Consider the following 18106-nt stretch of genomic DNA (forward strand, 5'->3'; position numbering starts at 1 on the left):
CAGGAGATCAATGGTTAGGGAACCAAGTCAGTGGCCCGTATGGGGATCGAACCCGCGACCTTGGCGTTATTAGCACCACGCTCTTGTCACTACTGACACACATTTTCTGCAATTAAGTAATTTTTTTGTGTTTTAGTTAAAAACTTCATGATTTTATGTACGTACCACTGTTCAAAGCTATGTTTGCCAGCCAGGTACTGGCTAGCATTTTGAGTTCTGCTCAAAATTACCTAAAATTTATCTAGTTTCTGTAGTGTTATGATTGTTTTGGTAGTGACAAAATGTCATGTTCAGTCATTTGTTGGTCAATCAAAGCAAAAGCCCAAGTCAAAAGCCCGTGACCGTGAATTTGAAACAATCACCTGGTCCTGTGTTTCTCTGTCCAGTGGAGCGTTGAGGTAGATGACTCCTTCTCTGCTGATGGTGAAGAGCATCTCTGGAAACTCTCCTTCCAGACTGTACTCCACTGGACTACCACTCCACTTCACCTGCACAGCAAGAAACACAGACACATACATGTGTTACAAAGAAACACAAATAACTCGTTTCTGAAGGAATAAATTGACTCAATTCATCATTTTTCATAGCTCCTTTATTAGGACAATAGCTGGTAATTAAAACATCAAACCATGAACTGCAAAACTGACTTCATTAAGCAGTCCAGAGAGACAATCAAGTGTTTTATAGAGCACTTTTGTTTGTGTATTATACATCGTAATCTTGTGTACATCATTTATCTAAGCTGTCTGTAATGTGTTTGTTTGCTTTTGATTCCTGCCAATATCTCAATAACAAACATCCATTTAACTCTAAATAAAGACTGACCCAGTGCGTTCCTGAACTGGGCTTATTCCCAGAACGTCTTGTCGATGCCTAAATGAGAGGTTAATTAGATTGCATCTCATCAGACTGTCATCAGATTGCAAAGCACTTGTTGGATGTCATATCATTAAATACTGCGCAACAAATTATGTATAATACACAAATAAAATGCTTTACAAAAGGCTCATTCAGCCTAGTTATTGTCTAATGAAGTGATGGTTAGCAGCCAGTTAATTAGCAGCTACTGGCTTAATTTTAGAGCTACTTTTTAACTTTAGTGCATGTTAATATACCAGATTTAATTCCATGCAATTTTGGATCATTTCTATTGGTCTATCTGAAATATTTACACAATGTACAGAGTAGCTGGCATTTTTAAATAGTCTAAAAGAATGAAAACCAACCCAAAAAAATAATATGGCAAAAAGTACATGGAAACTGAACACAGTAGTAGCAGATAAGCTGTATTTATTACCGTTTATTGTGAGCTAATATATAAACTCATGCATATAAGCAGTAAAACAAACTGTAGATGTTACTTTCAGTGGACAGACAGTAGATGAAGCTGAAGTTTCTCATTCCACCTTAAATGATGTAGCGCATTCATACACCTATACGGGCGCAAGTGTCTAACTGCTGCACTATTTAAGGTGGAACTGAAATTCAAATAAGAAGCTAACATCACTTTTGAGAGATTAGCATATTAAATTCAGCACAATGGTTTAAATCTGACACAACAAGCAGTGCTCTGCAGAGTTTATTACTTTTTTTTTGTTTTTTTCATACATGAATTGTGTGAAGATGGACAGCAGAGGCAAGAACTGCAAAAACAAGATGGCACTGAGAATGAAAAAGCTACTTAAGGAGGAGGAGGATATATCTGAGCAGGTGTGCAGTGATAAGAGATTAGAGTAATATATATAATTGGAGGCATTATTTACACAAGTGAAAATAAGTTATGTTTACAATTTTTAAAACTCGTGTTAAAAAGGGCACAGTGTGCATTTTTAGATCTGCAAGGTTTGGCTGAGGTGAGACCACCTGACATGGTAAACTGAATTGTTGTAACCACAACTCAACAATCACATATTTTCCAAAATTTGTGAAAGGGCGACTGACCTTGGCATTGCACAATGAAGGTCACTTGGTGTCTTCTTTATGATGCAATACCAATGCATGCCAAAATAAAAGTCCTGTGTTTTTGGTTATACCGCTTGACATTTGAGGAAGTAAGAACTTGGTGGTTACACTACTTGACATTTTTAGTCATTTAGAGGTCATATATATATATATATATACGGCCTCTAAATAAACTGGGCCTTGAACGCGGCATTTAATGTGTTTTAATGTTAGCAATTCCTTCTGCCAAATTATCATAACGAGCTCCGTTCACTCGCTGCACAGCCAGCAGTTCGTTCTCCAGCTACAACCCATTAAACTCGTTTCACACTCGGTTTTTTCCTTGTCCGCTTGTTTTCTTCTATTCTATTCTTCTTGTTTTCCAGTCTGTAAAGCATTTTACAGCCCATTTTGTTCGGTTCATTTCTGGCTGATTCCAGGTTGTTTAGCTGTTCTTCTGTCACAGCTGCCGACTGAAAAGCTGCTCAGTGGTGATGACAGTTTGGGAATTTAGTGTAGTTTCATCTTCAGAGTCTGACCAAATTGGCTGTCGTCAAATCTTAAAAGTATCCATTTTCTGTTTGTGGCAAAGTAAGAAGTAAAAACGTTCAAATGGCTTCAGCGTCTCCTACAGCTGTCAAAGTCATTGCTTAGCAACGGCGTCTCAGTGGAGCAATACAGTGTGAAAAAAACATGCTGTTATGGTGAAATAACAGCACGGTTAGAACACACATGCACACACACTACATACACTACACCACCCTTTCCTGTCAAAGTAGGCAACACATTAAACTCTCTGCTCTCTCAGAAGTTTGGCTTGTGAAGGTAGGGTAGCGATAACCAAGATTAAACTAAGATAAACTAAGAATCAGTTAGCTACACTATTGCTGAAGATGTTTAGTCAAAGCATTCTGTTCTGTATGAATAAACATTAATAAATTACTCTCCACTCTCTCATGAAAACAGCAGTTTTTAACTGAATGTGTGCAGCAGCAGTGAGTGGAGTAAGTTATTCTTAATGAGTTCATCTCCTGCTGATTCTCCTGCAGAGTTTTATTGCAGCTCTAATCAGATCCAACTGATTCCTCAGAGGCTCAGAAGCTCCTAAAGGTTCATCAGCTCATTCAGTTGTTTCATTATAGGAGTGGAAATTCAGTCGAGTCGAGTGTGAAAATGAACTTAAACTTGATGTTTATCACCACTGACTCTGGGGTATAGCTGGACTTGGTACTATATCCAGTAGAACATTCTGGTAAAGCTTTGGTGAAGTACATTTATATAATATTGTTGTCTCGTGCCAGTTATTGGCAAATTATCTTGAATAGAATGTTAAAGCGAAAAAATCTTGTATTTAATTGTTAATTTTTGTGGTTCAACCATGACATTTGTGTCGATTTAAGTACTAAAAAGTCATAACAAGGCTGATCTATGCAGCTCCATTCCGGATAATGACTGTATCGACTGAAGATTTAACAGCATCCACAAACTACAGTTGTATGCAAAAGTTTGGGCACCCCTGGTCAAATGATATTTTCATGTCATATGTTTTACGTATTAACACCACAGATCTAAAAAGAAGGTCAGACAGAATGTTTAGGTCTCAAAAGCAAAATCAACATGATACTGATGAAGACATGATGACTATAGTAAATCATTCACCCACATCCTCGGAAGACACGTCCTTCACCAAGTTTTGACTGAGTTCTCTTTGAATTCTGTTTCAACACACTTGCAATCAGATGTATTTACTCAGGGAAGGGGTCCGAAACACAACCCATGTTACAAAATGTTCTTCTGCACATCGCGGGTGTAACTTATATGTTAATTTTGTCTGTCTTTTGTTGTTCATGATTATTTGAGTTCATCCATCTATTAAAACTTCATAAGATGTTAAAAAGAGGGGTGACGTTGACAGAAAGCTGCTTATTCTTCTGGGTCATGGGGGGAGCTGGAGCCTATCCTAGCAGTCATTGGGTGGAAGGCAGGATACACCCTGGACAGGTCGTGATATGTTTCAGTTTTATTTAATTTTCTCACATTTCTGTTATGCTAACATGTTGGGGCCTGTATATCTATGGACACTAGCTTGAGAGAGCTAGCTTTTATTTTCTTGTAGTGTTCACGGAACCATGGCCATTAATTCATTGGACCAGTATAGCTATAGCAGGCAATTACACATTTCCACCAGAGAGGTCTCCAAATCCCCAAAACTTGCATAGTGCAGCTTTAAGATTATGAAAAACATGCAATCAGGTGTGTCCAAACTTGTGACTGTATCTTTTGTTTAAAAAAGGGAAGAAAATGAGGTTTTCCGTCATATGGACACCTAATAAAATCACTGCTTCCTTCCATCCTTTCAGCCCGGGGAGTACGTGACTAGTATCATAAGACTTTAGGATCCCATCACAGCACAGAGCCACATAACATGACTAAATGTGAAAACAACGTAGATCACAGACACATGCCCATAAAGTATAAAGCAGTGGTATAAGGCCCCCTGAGGCTGATGTTTACATTTCAGTTTAAGCGAAAGTTTAACAGAGCACTGAGGTGATGAGCAGACAGTGCTGCGCTGTGTGACTGGAGAGTGTATGGAGGTCAGCAGCTGCCAAAACAAAGCAGCTGCCCGCACTGTGGAGGGATTTTCCACTCTGCTGGAAAAAGAGTGGCGGCCGTTGATAGAAGGGGTGTGAAAAAGCACCGAAGAAGGAGAGGGCCCTGGAGCAGAGCGATGGACCACGTGCGCCTCTGCTGTGGCCTCAGCACTTTCTCCATTTGTTTTGGAGATGGCTCGCCAAAGCCAACGTCTGTGTACACACACAGCCGCTTCACTGTAGATACACTGTCAGAGATTTTCAGGAGGGCAGCGCTTTGAAGAGATTAATGACCTCAGCTCTGGTCTAAAAATGGTGAGCTCCAACTAAGTGATGTCATCTGTTGGGTTTCCAGGTTTTTTCTATCCAAATGATGAAGTTGTATGTTGAGATTAAGGCTGATAATAGCTCTTTGAAGTGCGCCGCTCTTTTCAAGCGTTAACGCGTTGGTGACCAATCTCTGAAGCTGATCTCTATTTATTTGGATGCTGCTTTTGGAGGCAGCCTGCAGAAAATCTTTGGCAACGGATGAAGCCTGGAAGAAAAGGTTAGGGCACAGGAAAGTTGTTTTGAAGTGTAAAAGAAAAGCAATTTGAAAAATGACCCTGGATAACGGCCAAAAGGCAAAAGGTACAAACAGAATGACCACTCTAGCGGTCCTAGAGCTGTGCAACATTGTTGGCCTTTGCAATACTGATACAATCACAGTGTTTTTTTACTATTTGCTTTGACATCTCGGCCAGTCTCAGCTCCAGGTGAACTCCTCTGTGGTTTTTGATGAAGTATTCATGTAGTCCAATGTATTCCAAATTATTTAGATCAATATAATGCAGACCAATCTTCAACCACGTCATATTATTAATGTATTTTTAAAAAAGCAACAAGCCATGAGAGGCACGACGCGAAGTGTGCCTAAGAACACCCTTCTCATGATAAAATCGCAGTAACGCACGGCCTCTCGTGGCTTATTCCTTTTTTAAAGCAATGGCCGACATAAAATATGATAAAATACACTATTTTTCAGAAAATAATTTAAGTTATTGTTAATAATAATCGACATAAACAAGTATTCCACCAAGAAATGTAGTTCCTTTAGGGTATGGTATCGGTCACCCATCGCTGTATATTGTTGTCATTTAATGAATTTTTAACTTTTTGTCATATAACAATGAACATATAATAACACAGCACTGTTTAATGCAAAAACATTTGCTTTATAAGTACTTTTTGGCCAACAAATTACCACCGTGAGTCTTATTTAGCACCAATCCAGCGGCGCCCTCTTCTCACGCTGGGGCTGAATCTCAAATGGCTCTGGATCCTGCAGCCCAATGGTGCAAAATACAGCTAAGAAATAGTCTTTTGGGATTCAGCCACATCCATACTCGATACATGACACACTATTTGGCTGTAGAGGCTAGAATTTCTGAACTTTCATAGCTAGCACACTATTTATGGAATACGGAGCCGTTTGGGATTCAGCCTGGGTTTGACGTGACTTGTGACTGAAACACGAATATTTGAAGCATGTAAAGCATTCAAGTGACATTTTTTTGACTTTTATAGTTCTGCTTTAGTTAATCCTACCGTAGGTGCTTTAATTCAAGCTTCTTCTATACACTTGTTTCTATTTCTTTCCTGAAGGTGGAAAAGGTGTGGATTATAAATTCTGTGGAAGACCAAACTCACAGCTAAGTGTCAAAACTAAAACTCTAAGCTAAGCTAAACTTTATCACTGTTTACTGTTTATGCTAACACTGATTTAAATGTGATTTCTAATGCTAAATATGTCATATAACAATACTGAGATGTTAGCTTACTAAGTTAGCTTTGCTTAACATAGACTTTGACAGTTAGCTTGATAAATTAGTCATAGCAGGGTCTTCACTAGGCCAGTTTGGGGGGGGGATTTTTTTAAGGAATATTTTTTTTTTATATTCCTTAAATATTATTTAGTCCCCCCAAATGAATGTGCATTATTAGTTCAAATCAACAGTATTTTCCACTTAACTGTCTCCAAATTCAGAATATACTGTGATAGTAGTGTGCAAACTGGGGGAGGCACTATTGCTGCCCTAATCCATATTAATCCTTCAAAATCTATAATAAATAGTCTGGCTTAGTAAGAAGTAGAGTTAAGATATTTACCTACAATGTGGATTTGTGCAAAACGTGGTCAATATAGCTGGCTACCAAGTTTTTAGCCAGTTGTTGTTAGCTAGCTAACTTTAAATGTACATGAGGTAAAGAAAATGGGACAAGCCAAACAGCATGAACATTAGCTAGTTGATGAGCCAAAATCATTTATGAATTTTAAAGTCGCAGAGAATTTGTTTTCATATTTCTGTTGACTATTTTGAAACAATCACACTAGAATAGAGGTTGGCAACCCAAATGTAAAGAAGAGCCATTTTGTCCTTTCAACAAAAATCAAACCACCTTAAGAGCCACAACATTTTATGTCCATTTTACCTTTTTGGCTGTAAATATGTCTCAGTATGTGCTGATGTTCTAGTATAGACAAAAAATATAATATAAACGAAAACACAGACTTACTTTGCTTTAAGGTTTAGCACAATAGCACTATAGCTGTTTTTCTCACATCTTCTGCAGGGAAAAAGTAGAATTGTTTCTTGTAAAATGTCTTTCAATATTCGGCCTTTTACGAGGCTGAAGTCATCTTCTCATTCCCCAGCTTCTTGTTCGTATTTTCCCATTCCACCTTAAACGGTGCCTGATACACCAGAATGTAACTGCAGCACCATTTAAGATGGAACGGGAAAATTAGAAGGAGAATCTGGCGAATGAGAAACTGACTACAGCTTCGTGACTTCTTAGTGTTTGTCAGTTTCTCGTTGCAGATTAAACGTATCAGGAAACAAGCTGGAGTGATTATAAATGCAAATAAGTTCATTCGTCTCCAAATCATTAATGTCAGTCTTAAATCTTTCTCTTTGCCTTTTTTTTTAGCTACTAGCTAGACAAGATTGTTGTCTGCATTGCTATGGTGACCAGCAGTCTGCACTGTTAGCAGTTCTACATTAACTCCAGCATTTAAGACCATTTATTGTTCAAACTGTGTTGAATGATCAGCATTTATTTTACTGCAAAGGAGGATTATTTTATTCTTTACCTAAAAACCAACCCACTAAAATTAGCTATATATTGTTTTTAATACATAGCTTATACTGCTGTTGTGTTGAATATAACACAGTGTTATATCATCCTATTCCTCAGTCTGTAGATGGTCATTAGTTAAGAGGTGGCAGCTCTGTAGAACGCCAGACAGATGAAAAGATTTTTGTCAGTTTAATTAATGTTACTAAACACAGGCAATAAGAGGAAGAGAAAGAAGTTGAAGGAGACTGACAGGGCTGAAGAAGCCGGTCTGATAAAGGTTAGTGTTCAAGAAGAAAGTGAGTGAACATTAATAAATTAAAAAATAAAACATTAATAATTAGTAAAAAATTAATACTGAATTTGTTGATTTTTTTCCCTTAATATATCCTCATTTATGAGACTAAGTTAAAAGTAAAATGAGAAAATGTATTTTTTGATGTCAAATGTCACTATGGATATGTCGCCTAGACCAGGGGTCGACAACATGTGGCTCCAGAGCAGCTCTTTTACTGCCCTGTTGTGGCTCCACAGCAGATTCAGATTTTAATATTATTTTATTATCATAAAATTAATATTTAAAAAATTATTATAATAAAATAATCCCCCTTTGCAGTAAAATAAAGCTCTGCTGATCATTCAACACAGTTTGAACAATAAATGGTCTTAAATGCAGGAGTTAATGTGTAACTGCTAATTCACTCTTTAACCCTGAAGGTTGGCGCACAGACTGCTGGTCCCCATAGCAACAAAGACAACAATCTCGCCCAGCTAGTAGATAACGAAAAGGCAAAGAGAGAGATTTAAGGCAAACATCGATAATTTGGAGATGTGCATTTATAATCACTCCAGCTTGTTTCCTGTTACGTTTAATCTGCAATGACAAACTGTCAAACACATTTTCCTGTTCCATCTTAAATGGTGCTGCAGTTACATTCTGGCACCTCAGGCACCATTTAAGGTGGAACAGAAAAATTAAAACAAGAAGATGGCGAATGAGAAGTTGACTTGAGCCTCGTAAAAGGTGAAGGTTGAGAGATATTTTACAAGAAGCTGTTTTACAAGAATACTTTTAATGAAAAGTTTCCTGCCAGAGATGCGAGAAAAACAGCTATAGCTGAGCTGAAGCTTAAAGCAGAGCAAAGTAAGTCTGCTTTTTTGTTTATATTATATTTTTTAGTCTATACTAGCACATCAGCACATACTGAGATATATTTACAGCCAAGATGGTCAAATGGGTATAAAATGTTGTGGCTCCTGAGGTGGTTTGATTTTTGTTGAAAGGACAAAATGACTCTTCTTAACATTTGGGTTGCTGACCCCTAACCTAGACTATTATGCATAAGAATAATAATTATAATAATAATTTTTATTTATATAGCACTTTTCATGCTGGTGGCAGCTCAAAGTGCTTTACAGACAATACAGACAACATGCAAGCACAACTACAGAACAAACTCACACTCTGTCGGATTGCACATTGAGACTGAACCTGAGACTGTACTGATCTATAATCTGTGTATTTGAATAACATATTTAGGAGCTGCAGCTTATCTCAGAGAGAGAAGTTGCACTGCTTGACTTTAATACCTTCATTTGATCTGTGTAGGTGGATAGATGCAGTATTCAAGTCATAAAAGATCTGTGTTTTATACACTTTGAAGAAACAGATCTTTTGTGTGCCAACTTGGCCAAATAGATACATTTTCTGCATATTTCTTCTCTAAAAGTTCCTTAAGAATGCACATACACAAAAAAAACATCTTCCTAGGAGACCATGCCCTCAAGTCTCCTTAGTAAATACAATAAATCCCTGAGTCGGGGTAAACAGGACTGTGCAGCGCCCACATTTGTGATTAAAACATTTGATAATCATAAATGAACGCGCCATTCTTTGTGTTGTTTCGTTAAAGCTTATTGAAAGATCTCACATGAAAAATGACAAGATCACTTCTTGCTCCATTGTTAGCTTTAGGATTAGCTCATCTGAAGGGGAAGATTCCATCTCTCAAACCTGCCCCTTATTGGATATGAAATCTGGCTAAAACGGGCAGCAGCTAAAATATTTCCCCAGTTTGACTGATGTAAACAACCATCATACAACCAAACAATCACATAACGCCAGTTCTCAATTAATTATGTCTGCACTAAACATCTTATAAAGCCAGTTTATTTTTGAATAAAAATGAATAATATTTTCAGATGCTACTAGGTGACTGAAGGTTTAACAGACTTAGCAGCAGTGACTAAGATTTGCAAGACTCTCACCCTGTCCTAACAGAGGCCTTCAAAATGTTTAATAAAAGTATAGAAGCTCTGTATTTGGGAAAAACAAAATGCTTTAAACACAGCGCTAAATTGGGATTTGGAGGATTATGCTGGACTTTTTGGGTCTATTTTTATGCACGCGGAGCTTTTACAGTGAGAAAAAACAAGGGGAATTGCCTCTCCTGTGGTGTTGCAGAGAGAGAGAGAGAAAGAGAGAGAGAGAGAGAGGCGTGAGCTCTGAGTCCTTCAGCATCTCCAATCTGTTTCATAACAGACGTGACTCCCACCACCCACATGTACACTCAGCACCCGAGCGAGTGGGCCGAACAAGGCTTTTCCCATCCAGGCAAAACACTCTGCAGTGCTGAAACTATAGACACACACACACTTTCACACATGCTGACACACACATGGGCACTTTGGCATGCACACACACACATGCTTTCTCTCTCGCTTCCACACACAAACACTCATACATGAAGAGTACTTTGTGACTTTACTGCTCTCTCTCTCTCTCTCTCTCTCTCTCTCTCTCTCTCTCTGAATGTGACATAACTTTACTTTGATGTATTTCTTTTTATTATTCTGTTCTGTGAGCTCAGTCTGTGCAGCCGTCGTTGCTCGTTGTTCATTCACTATTTCAAATTTACATGAGAAAGTCAGGGACTAAACAGTCTTACCAATCTTAACTCTGTGTTGTGACACAACCAAACACCAGGACTAACTCTTAAAACATGCAGATGTACATGATGAATAAACACACTGTCAGTTATTTCTGGGATATTAGACAATATTTTTACAGTAAAATACTGTGTTCATCATTTTATTGTAAAATCTACTCATCTTCAAGATATTTTCTGTTATAATACAGCAGAGGTTAATTTTGAGCTCTACCACACAGCATTATGGGATAGAACAGCAACTGACACTTAACATTTGAGTTTTCAGCTGTGCATGTCTGTACTGTTAACTGTCTTTAAAAAAAAATTGTATTTGGAAAAAGCACACTTCAGATATTCTTCGCGTTTATAGCACAAAACATGTTGAATAAATATTCACTGATATAATTTTTCATTGTATTTTAGTTCATCTTAATTTATCTTTTACTTTACTTGGATTTTCTAAATACATGCTTATTTATAGGAAAATTGTAAAACTTAAAAGTCATTTTTCATATATAAATTTTATATAAGTAAATTACTGTCTCCTGAGTTGTATTGCTGGTACAGTTGTGTAAAATACTGTATTTTATTTACAGCTCATTACTGTAAGTGTACAGCTACATCACAGTAATCTTGTTGCCCACGAAACAGTGAAGTTACAGTATCCAGTTGCAATTTTACTATTATTTAATGTTAATATGGTGCAGTAAATTGCTGTGTAAGGAATACATCTCATTAAACAATTTTGGAGCTGACTTAGTTTGTAATTTGAGTTATTACTGACAAAATCTAATCCAGATTTTAATCCAGTATGAATCTGCAGTGTGTGTAGTTTTTACGGTCTGACAGTAATAATTGTGGAGTGATTTTAATCCAGTATGAATCTGCAGTGTGTGTAGCTTTACAGTCTGATGGTAATAATTATGGAGTAAATAGTCTTCTGTAATTGGCTCTCTGAGGACTATTAATAGTAGTCATGTTCCACTTCAAGCTAATGCAATAGGTGTGTGTTGTTAATGTTATTGACATGTCAGTAAACTTGTTTTCTGAATTCAGAAAATGACTTTATCCCATACCAATCAAATCCTGGCAATTGGCAACACACAACCTTAAACAAAAAAAATACTAAAACAAATTAATTTCTAATTCTAATAGGCCTATAAACATGGCTCAGTCAATGCACAGCGCAGTGTGACTCCATCTTCCAGGTATCTGTCTAGTCTAATTATAAAATACAGTTTAATAGAATGCTATTATTCATAAAGTGGTATATAAATATGGATGACCACTGCTGGAAAATCAGCCAGTATCTCTACGCCACGCTTCAGTGGAGGGTGGAAAAGTGTAGGCGTGTGTGGGACGAGGAAAGCGTGAGGAAGAGAGAAGGGAGGAGGAGGAGGTGGAAGAAGAGTGGGGGGATATATTAGAGGTGAGAGTTTTCACATACCACAGGAAAACTGTGACACTGATACATAATTACACTCTCAATCTCAAACTACACTGAAAAAAGCATGCATAATTTTTATATGAATGAAATACATTATATACATTATTAGACATTGCAGATGTTATGTTATGATCTATTTACACCCAAGGCGTTAGTTGAGATAGTAATAAGCTAAATATATTAAAAAAAAACTTGTTTTTGATTTCTTTTAAAGTGAAGTTAAAAGATTTATCCTAAGTTTCATTTTTATATAAAAAAATCTTCATTGAAAAAAAATGCTGTTCCACAATTAATTCCATGTCACTACCGAAACGCAAAGACTTTTAGTCAGTAGGCGGAGCCTTATTTTAGCCACAGCCCTGCATTTTAGAGCAGGAAGTGAGACTTCATCCCTGTCCCTCATGGCCACATGGTGAGCAGTTTGATCCCACTGTTTTGAAGTAAATGTGTCTGAAAAAGTCAGTGTGAAACATTCAAAACTGTCACTACCAAAACCTATTTTCTGTAAATAAACCTTTTTGTGTTTTAAAGAAGAAGATAATGATTTTATGTGTGTGCAGCTGTTTAAAGCTGTGTTTAAAGCTGATCATGTACTTGCTAGTGTTGTTGAATTCTGCTCAAAATTAGCTGAAATTGCCACTGAAACAGTCACTACTGAAACATTTGGTTAAGTTTCTGTAGTGTTATGATTGTTTTTGGTAGTGACAAAATTTGATGTTCAGTCGTTTTATTAAAATAAACATAATTAAGGTATAGGGTCACTCAAAGCAAAAGGGTTTTAGTCTAAAGTCTCTGACTTTGAACCAGTTTGGTAGAATCATCTGACACAAATTAAAAATGTTTTTTGAACAGCTTTTTCTTTTATAATAACCCCAAAGCGCTGTGGTTAACTGGCCCTCTAGCTGGACTTCTTTCTTCCGTTCCGCTGCAGTTGGGTCCGCAAAGTGCTGCTTATGTTTTCCAGCCAATTAAAATTTAATGGAAACAAAAGATAAGATCCATAGTGCTGAGGAGAACAAGCTGGCTGTCTCCTTCCCTCCTTTCTCTGTGGGTCCGGTGTCCTGTGTTATTTATATTCCAGCAGCAGCTACATGCTGAGATGGCCATTGAACTGTGACTAATATTAAATTTGAATAGAAAGCTAAAGGTCGGGTCACTGTGAAGGTCAGGTGTCAATTACGTAAGGCAAGGACAAGTAAGAGCATACAAGGAGTTTTGACTTAGACACATGAGGGCAGAATTACACTGAAAGCGTTCACAGTGCAGTGTTCATAAAGCTACATGACACCTACATAAGCTCATCATGACATTAACCTACATAAACATTCATAAAGGCTGACTTTAATAGGCGTCGTCTGTCATAAAGGCTGATTTTATCAACTTTGATGTCAAGTTGGCGTAACATCTTTGTTGACATTGATATTTTTTAAGGTGAAATTACATAACACATTACAACAACTGACTTTAGTGCACGGCGCAGTGACATAAAGCTGATCTGAATCTTATAAATGATAGAATGAAACTGACTTTATCTAAGGGCCACAGAAAATGCTCACTTTTGTTCAGTCAGCATGACTACGCATCATTATCAGCATTATGTGATTGTGACATAATCTGAACTACAAAGTCTGTCATTTCACCCCAGAAAATGTCATGACAACCTAACGTCAGACAAAAAGTCAGTGTTAACTTGACAAAGTTGGCCAATGCAGCCTTTGTGACAAGTGACACCTATTAGTACAAGGTTTATGTCAGTTCTTATGTAGGTGTCATGTAGCCTTATGAACATTGCACTACAGAAAGTGTCACCTAAAAACCTACCGAAATTGCTTAGAATAAATTCTTGTTACATTAACATGCATTCAAAATTAAGAACATTGTTTCTGCCTCCTAAGTTACTATTTAGAAGATATAAGGTTTTTCTGTTTTGTTGTTGATGATATACCATGTTATTAATACATGAACTTGTCTGGTACATACATTTTGTGAGAGTGAGGACGTGTTCCAATTGTATTTTGTAATATGTGAAATATTTAAATGTAATATGCACAATGATTGTTTGTTTGCTGTGGCAGCAGAAACTGTTGTTCTCCTTTATGTACTTAAAAGATCATTTATTTCCTTTTTCTATAAAGTTACCACTCTTCACAGATATATGTATACAACACCTCATTTTTGTTGTTTTTTATTTTTTGACAGAATTAGAAAAGGCCAGTTGATCTTTATGATGTTTTAAAATTTTATGATGCACGGACCAACAGAAATGGTCCAAAATTACTTGGAAAGAATATTTATCCATTTACTTCCATTAAAAGTTAAGAACATTTTTGCTTGTCCTGTAAAGTTACCTTTTTTGGATATACAAGGCTTTGTTCCAAATGATTCCTGATGAGATTTTTGGGTGGATACTTGAAATAGGCTTCTTGAATTTTTTCACTAGTTCTAGTTCTAGTTCTTTTTTCAACTAAATTATCCCTTTAATAAATGTTTAGCAACCAACCAAGGCCAGTGCTAGATCAGTGGCTAGCAGTCAGGATTAGTTGAGCGGTGCAGCACAGAGATTCCCAGTGATTGTGTGACACAGTGTATGCTGGGTAGTGTAGTAAGTGAACACTGACGGACGAAAACATGAAAAACATATAAAATTGTGAATTCTGTCAACCTGATGAGGCTGAGGGACACAATGCTGCCTTACAGAGAACTACATAACACTTCACATAGCATACTAAATGCTAGTTTTAGGCTGGAATGCCCCTTTAACCCCTTAAATGGCCAGACAACATTTTATTACTCAAGCCAGTTTGCTTCGACGTCCCTGTAGCTACTGAATAATAAGCCTTAGTACGTAAAAAGCCTGGGATATTAATGGGTTAACTTTTGAATCAACTGCCAATCACTTGGCATTTCAAATGACAGTTACTATGACTGTAAAGTTGTGTGGTCTAACCTGGGAGATGGGGATGGGGTATGGTCCTGGCAGGTTCTCCTGCAGCCTCACTGGGTCAGGAGAGGCCCATGTGTTCCCCGTCACCTCCACCAGCACGGTTCCAGTGGAGAAAAACGCATTAGCCTTTCCACCCATGTCCTGCACCATCACCGAGAGCTTATAGCGGCCACACATCTCAGGGTCCAGCGTGGAGGCCCCTGTAGTTCAAATGGGCATAAATCACAGATACAGATACATTGAATTGCCAGTTAGGTGCACCTACGTTGTACCTTGGACATTCTACCTCCATGTCAGTGCCACTGATTTGGTGAGAATGATCCACCATCCAACTAATATCTGCTTATACAGGGGTCCCTTTTCAATAATGGGCGCTGTAGAAGGTGGCTGATAAATTGTGCAGCAGCAGGATAGGCTGTAGTTCTAGAAATTGTACATCTACAAATTGAACTCATATGGTAGGTGTTTCTGATAAAAATGGATTATGAGGTCAGGGACAATGTATTAAAAATCTTGTCTTTGTCCTGTTTTTTTGTTTAAATGCAGATCAAAGTGAATTTACACACATCTTTTATTAGCTTATACCATATTGTCCCAAAGTTTTTGGAAGTGAGGTTTGTGTGAATTTATATGTCAACTTATTGCTACTCTATATCATAGCTATTCTATATAAATCCTGCACTATGCAACTCAATTTGTTATAGGCCTGTAACACAGATACGCGTGTTGCTCTGAGAGCTGTTTAACAGCAGCTGTAAAGGCCAGCACGTGAGATCCTTTCCACCTTCTGCTTCGGCACAGGGCAAAGCCTAAAACAAACAGAGCATAAAACTATTCCATGATCTGCTGGCTGATTGTAATGGCATATTAAGCCTCTGTATCTACCTCGGTGCCTCTGCCAGGCTTGTTTTGATTGCATTTGGCACTAGACTGTCTGATCTGACCCGATGTTCAGGCTCTCGATGAGTCACTCAAATTAAACGACATTCTGCTCCAGCCTGCTGAGCCTTGGCATGGCTACAAAGCCTTTTAAAATCCATGGAAATAATTTTAAAAAGATGATGAAGAAGAAGGACAACATTGTTAATAACCTTGTTAATGAGCAATCAGTGGCCATTCTTGGCCTGGCTGAGTGACAGAGCAGGAACTGAAGCGGGTTATTTGTTGATTTCACAGTGAATTGGGTCTGGAAAAAGGAGGTGATGTGGAAGGTACAGGACGAGAAGCTGCTGTCCAGTTAAAAACAGGCAGCCAATAGGACACCAAGGTAAACTGTGTGTCCAGGAATAGCATCAGGTCCGATTCTCACTGCTATCAGGATTTGACTGGTTAGAGCCGGAACGGATGTGTGTGTGCGTGTGCGCCCTGTGTGTGTGTGGCAGAAAGGGAGTAAGATGGATACAGTTGGATTTAGAGGACACGCTAAAGGACTGGCCATCAGCAGCAGAGCGTTTAACAATGAAACATCAGGTAATGCGGCAGCGTTGTGTTCAGCTATACATCATATTTAGTCGCTCTCTTTTGATTTGTTCCTCAACAAAAATCCTTCCTGAATGAATCATTTAAAGAAGTTATTTTCCTTTTATGCCAAGTGTAGTTAAACAATCAAGATATACTCAGGTTCAAAATAGTTTGTCCTTAAATTTGTATAATTTTAGGCTTGATAACTCACTCACTCACATTTAGCGACCTAAATATTCTCCACAAGGTGGTGCCATTAGCAGCCAAACAGCCTCTGAAGCTTTGTAAGTGCAATGCTTCTCATCAATGACATTGTGTCTGTGTTTATAGAACAGCACATCATACAGTGTCGGAAACCATATAAGCAAGTCTATTTGTGAGTACTTAGCATCTCTTCACAGTTTGAGGCAAATGAATGATGATTTAGGCATAATTTAGGAGGGTTAAGATGACCCAAGGGCCCAAAAGAGATAGGGGCTAATTTTTTCTTGTGGTAAATAATAAAACATATTCACATAAATAAAAATGTATGTGAAGATTTTAGTGGACTACTTTAAAATACACATCAAAACTTTTCATAATAGAGTGTCGCTTCAACAGCCAAGATGCTGTGCTTTTGAAAAGCAACAAACATCACATTTTTGGGCCATACGGTATATTGACATGCTAAATTATGGGACAATGAAAGAGATAAAACAAAATAATTTGTAGAGTTATGAAATTTTTGGCAAGTTCTGTTAAGGAAAAAATGTGGGCAAGGGACCCATGCAAATATTTACCATCCTCAGTGAGAGACACCTCGCCTGTGATGGCATCTATGTGGAACATGTGGCTGGCTGGGATTCGGGGTGTCTGGTCCAAAAGGCTGAAGCGTAGGTCAGCGTGGGCAGTGTTGCGATCATCGCGGTCGAGGGCCTCCACTTCCATGAACGGGATCGCTGCATTTCGGACAGGGCAGGAGTTATTTTTCAACACAAAAAGTAACAGTTTGTTTGACATCACTTAATAAATGCTCTCAGAATAATATATTTCTGCTTCTATATTTCAATCTATTATTGTGAATACTGTGAATACTGTGCCCCGAGTTGCCATTTCCCAAAGCTTTGGCTGGCGTGCAAGAGGTGCTAATGTTATTCCTCCTAATAAACAGCCAAACATCTCTTCTTCACCACGATCACTGCATGTTTTACCACATTAACACATACAGATAATAAGATGGAATGGACAAGAACATGTCTGCAGTGTTCAGGATTTGTTTGAGCTGCATATTTAGGAGAAAATGTCACTCTAAAATGCAATACCACCATTTTGCAACATGAATAAATGTAACATCAATATTCTAGATATAGTGAACTTGCTGTGCCTGTCACAGGTTGACATTGTATTTGCTAATGGTATAAACTAAAGGTTAGAACAGAGGTTAGGACACTGCTGGGCTTGTCCTGAAGTTAGGACAGTATTTAGGACTAAATACTGTCCTGATTCTTTTTTATCTGGAGTTGATATGATTATGAAGTTAGGAACTGTCATTGTGGAATAGCTACTGTTCAGTCCTAACTCAAGTTGTCAAGGTGACCTAAAAGATATGATTTCAGAGTTAGAATGTATCTGTAATACAGCCCCAGGATTTTTGAATCATAGCTGGGGAGATTCTCAACAGTTGTATGCTATA

The 18106-nt window shown here is 37.8% G+C and overlaps 1 protein-coding gene across 1 annotated transcript in view; it reads right to left on the reverse strand.

Annotated features, from left to right (window-relative positions):
* The window catches only part of cdh16 (cadherin 16, KSP-cadherin), a 74720-nt gene that overhangs the window by 46397 nt on the left and 10217 nt on the right, over positions 1-18106 (reverse strand). Inside the window, exons 5-7 of the mRNA XM_036584019.1 lie at positions 17214-17372; positions 14977-15173; positions 363-488 (exon numbers count right to left, since the gene is read on the reverse strand). Of these exons, the coding sequence (XP_036439912.1) occupies positions 363-488; positions 14977-15173; positions 17214-17372 (482 nt within the window). The remainder of the gene's footprint in view (positions 1-362; positions 489-14976; positions 15174-17213; positions 17373-18106) is intronic.

Source organism: Colossoma macropomum, unplaced genomic scaffold (assembly GCF_904425465.1).
Source record: "Colossoma macropomum unplaced genomic scaffold, Colossoma_macropomum, whole genome shotgun sequence".
NCBI classification, from domain to species: domain Eukaryota; kingdom Metazoa; phylum Chordata; class Actinopteri; order Characiformes; family Serrasalmidae; genus Colossoma; species Colossoma macropomum.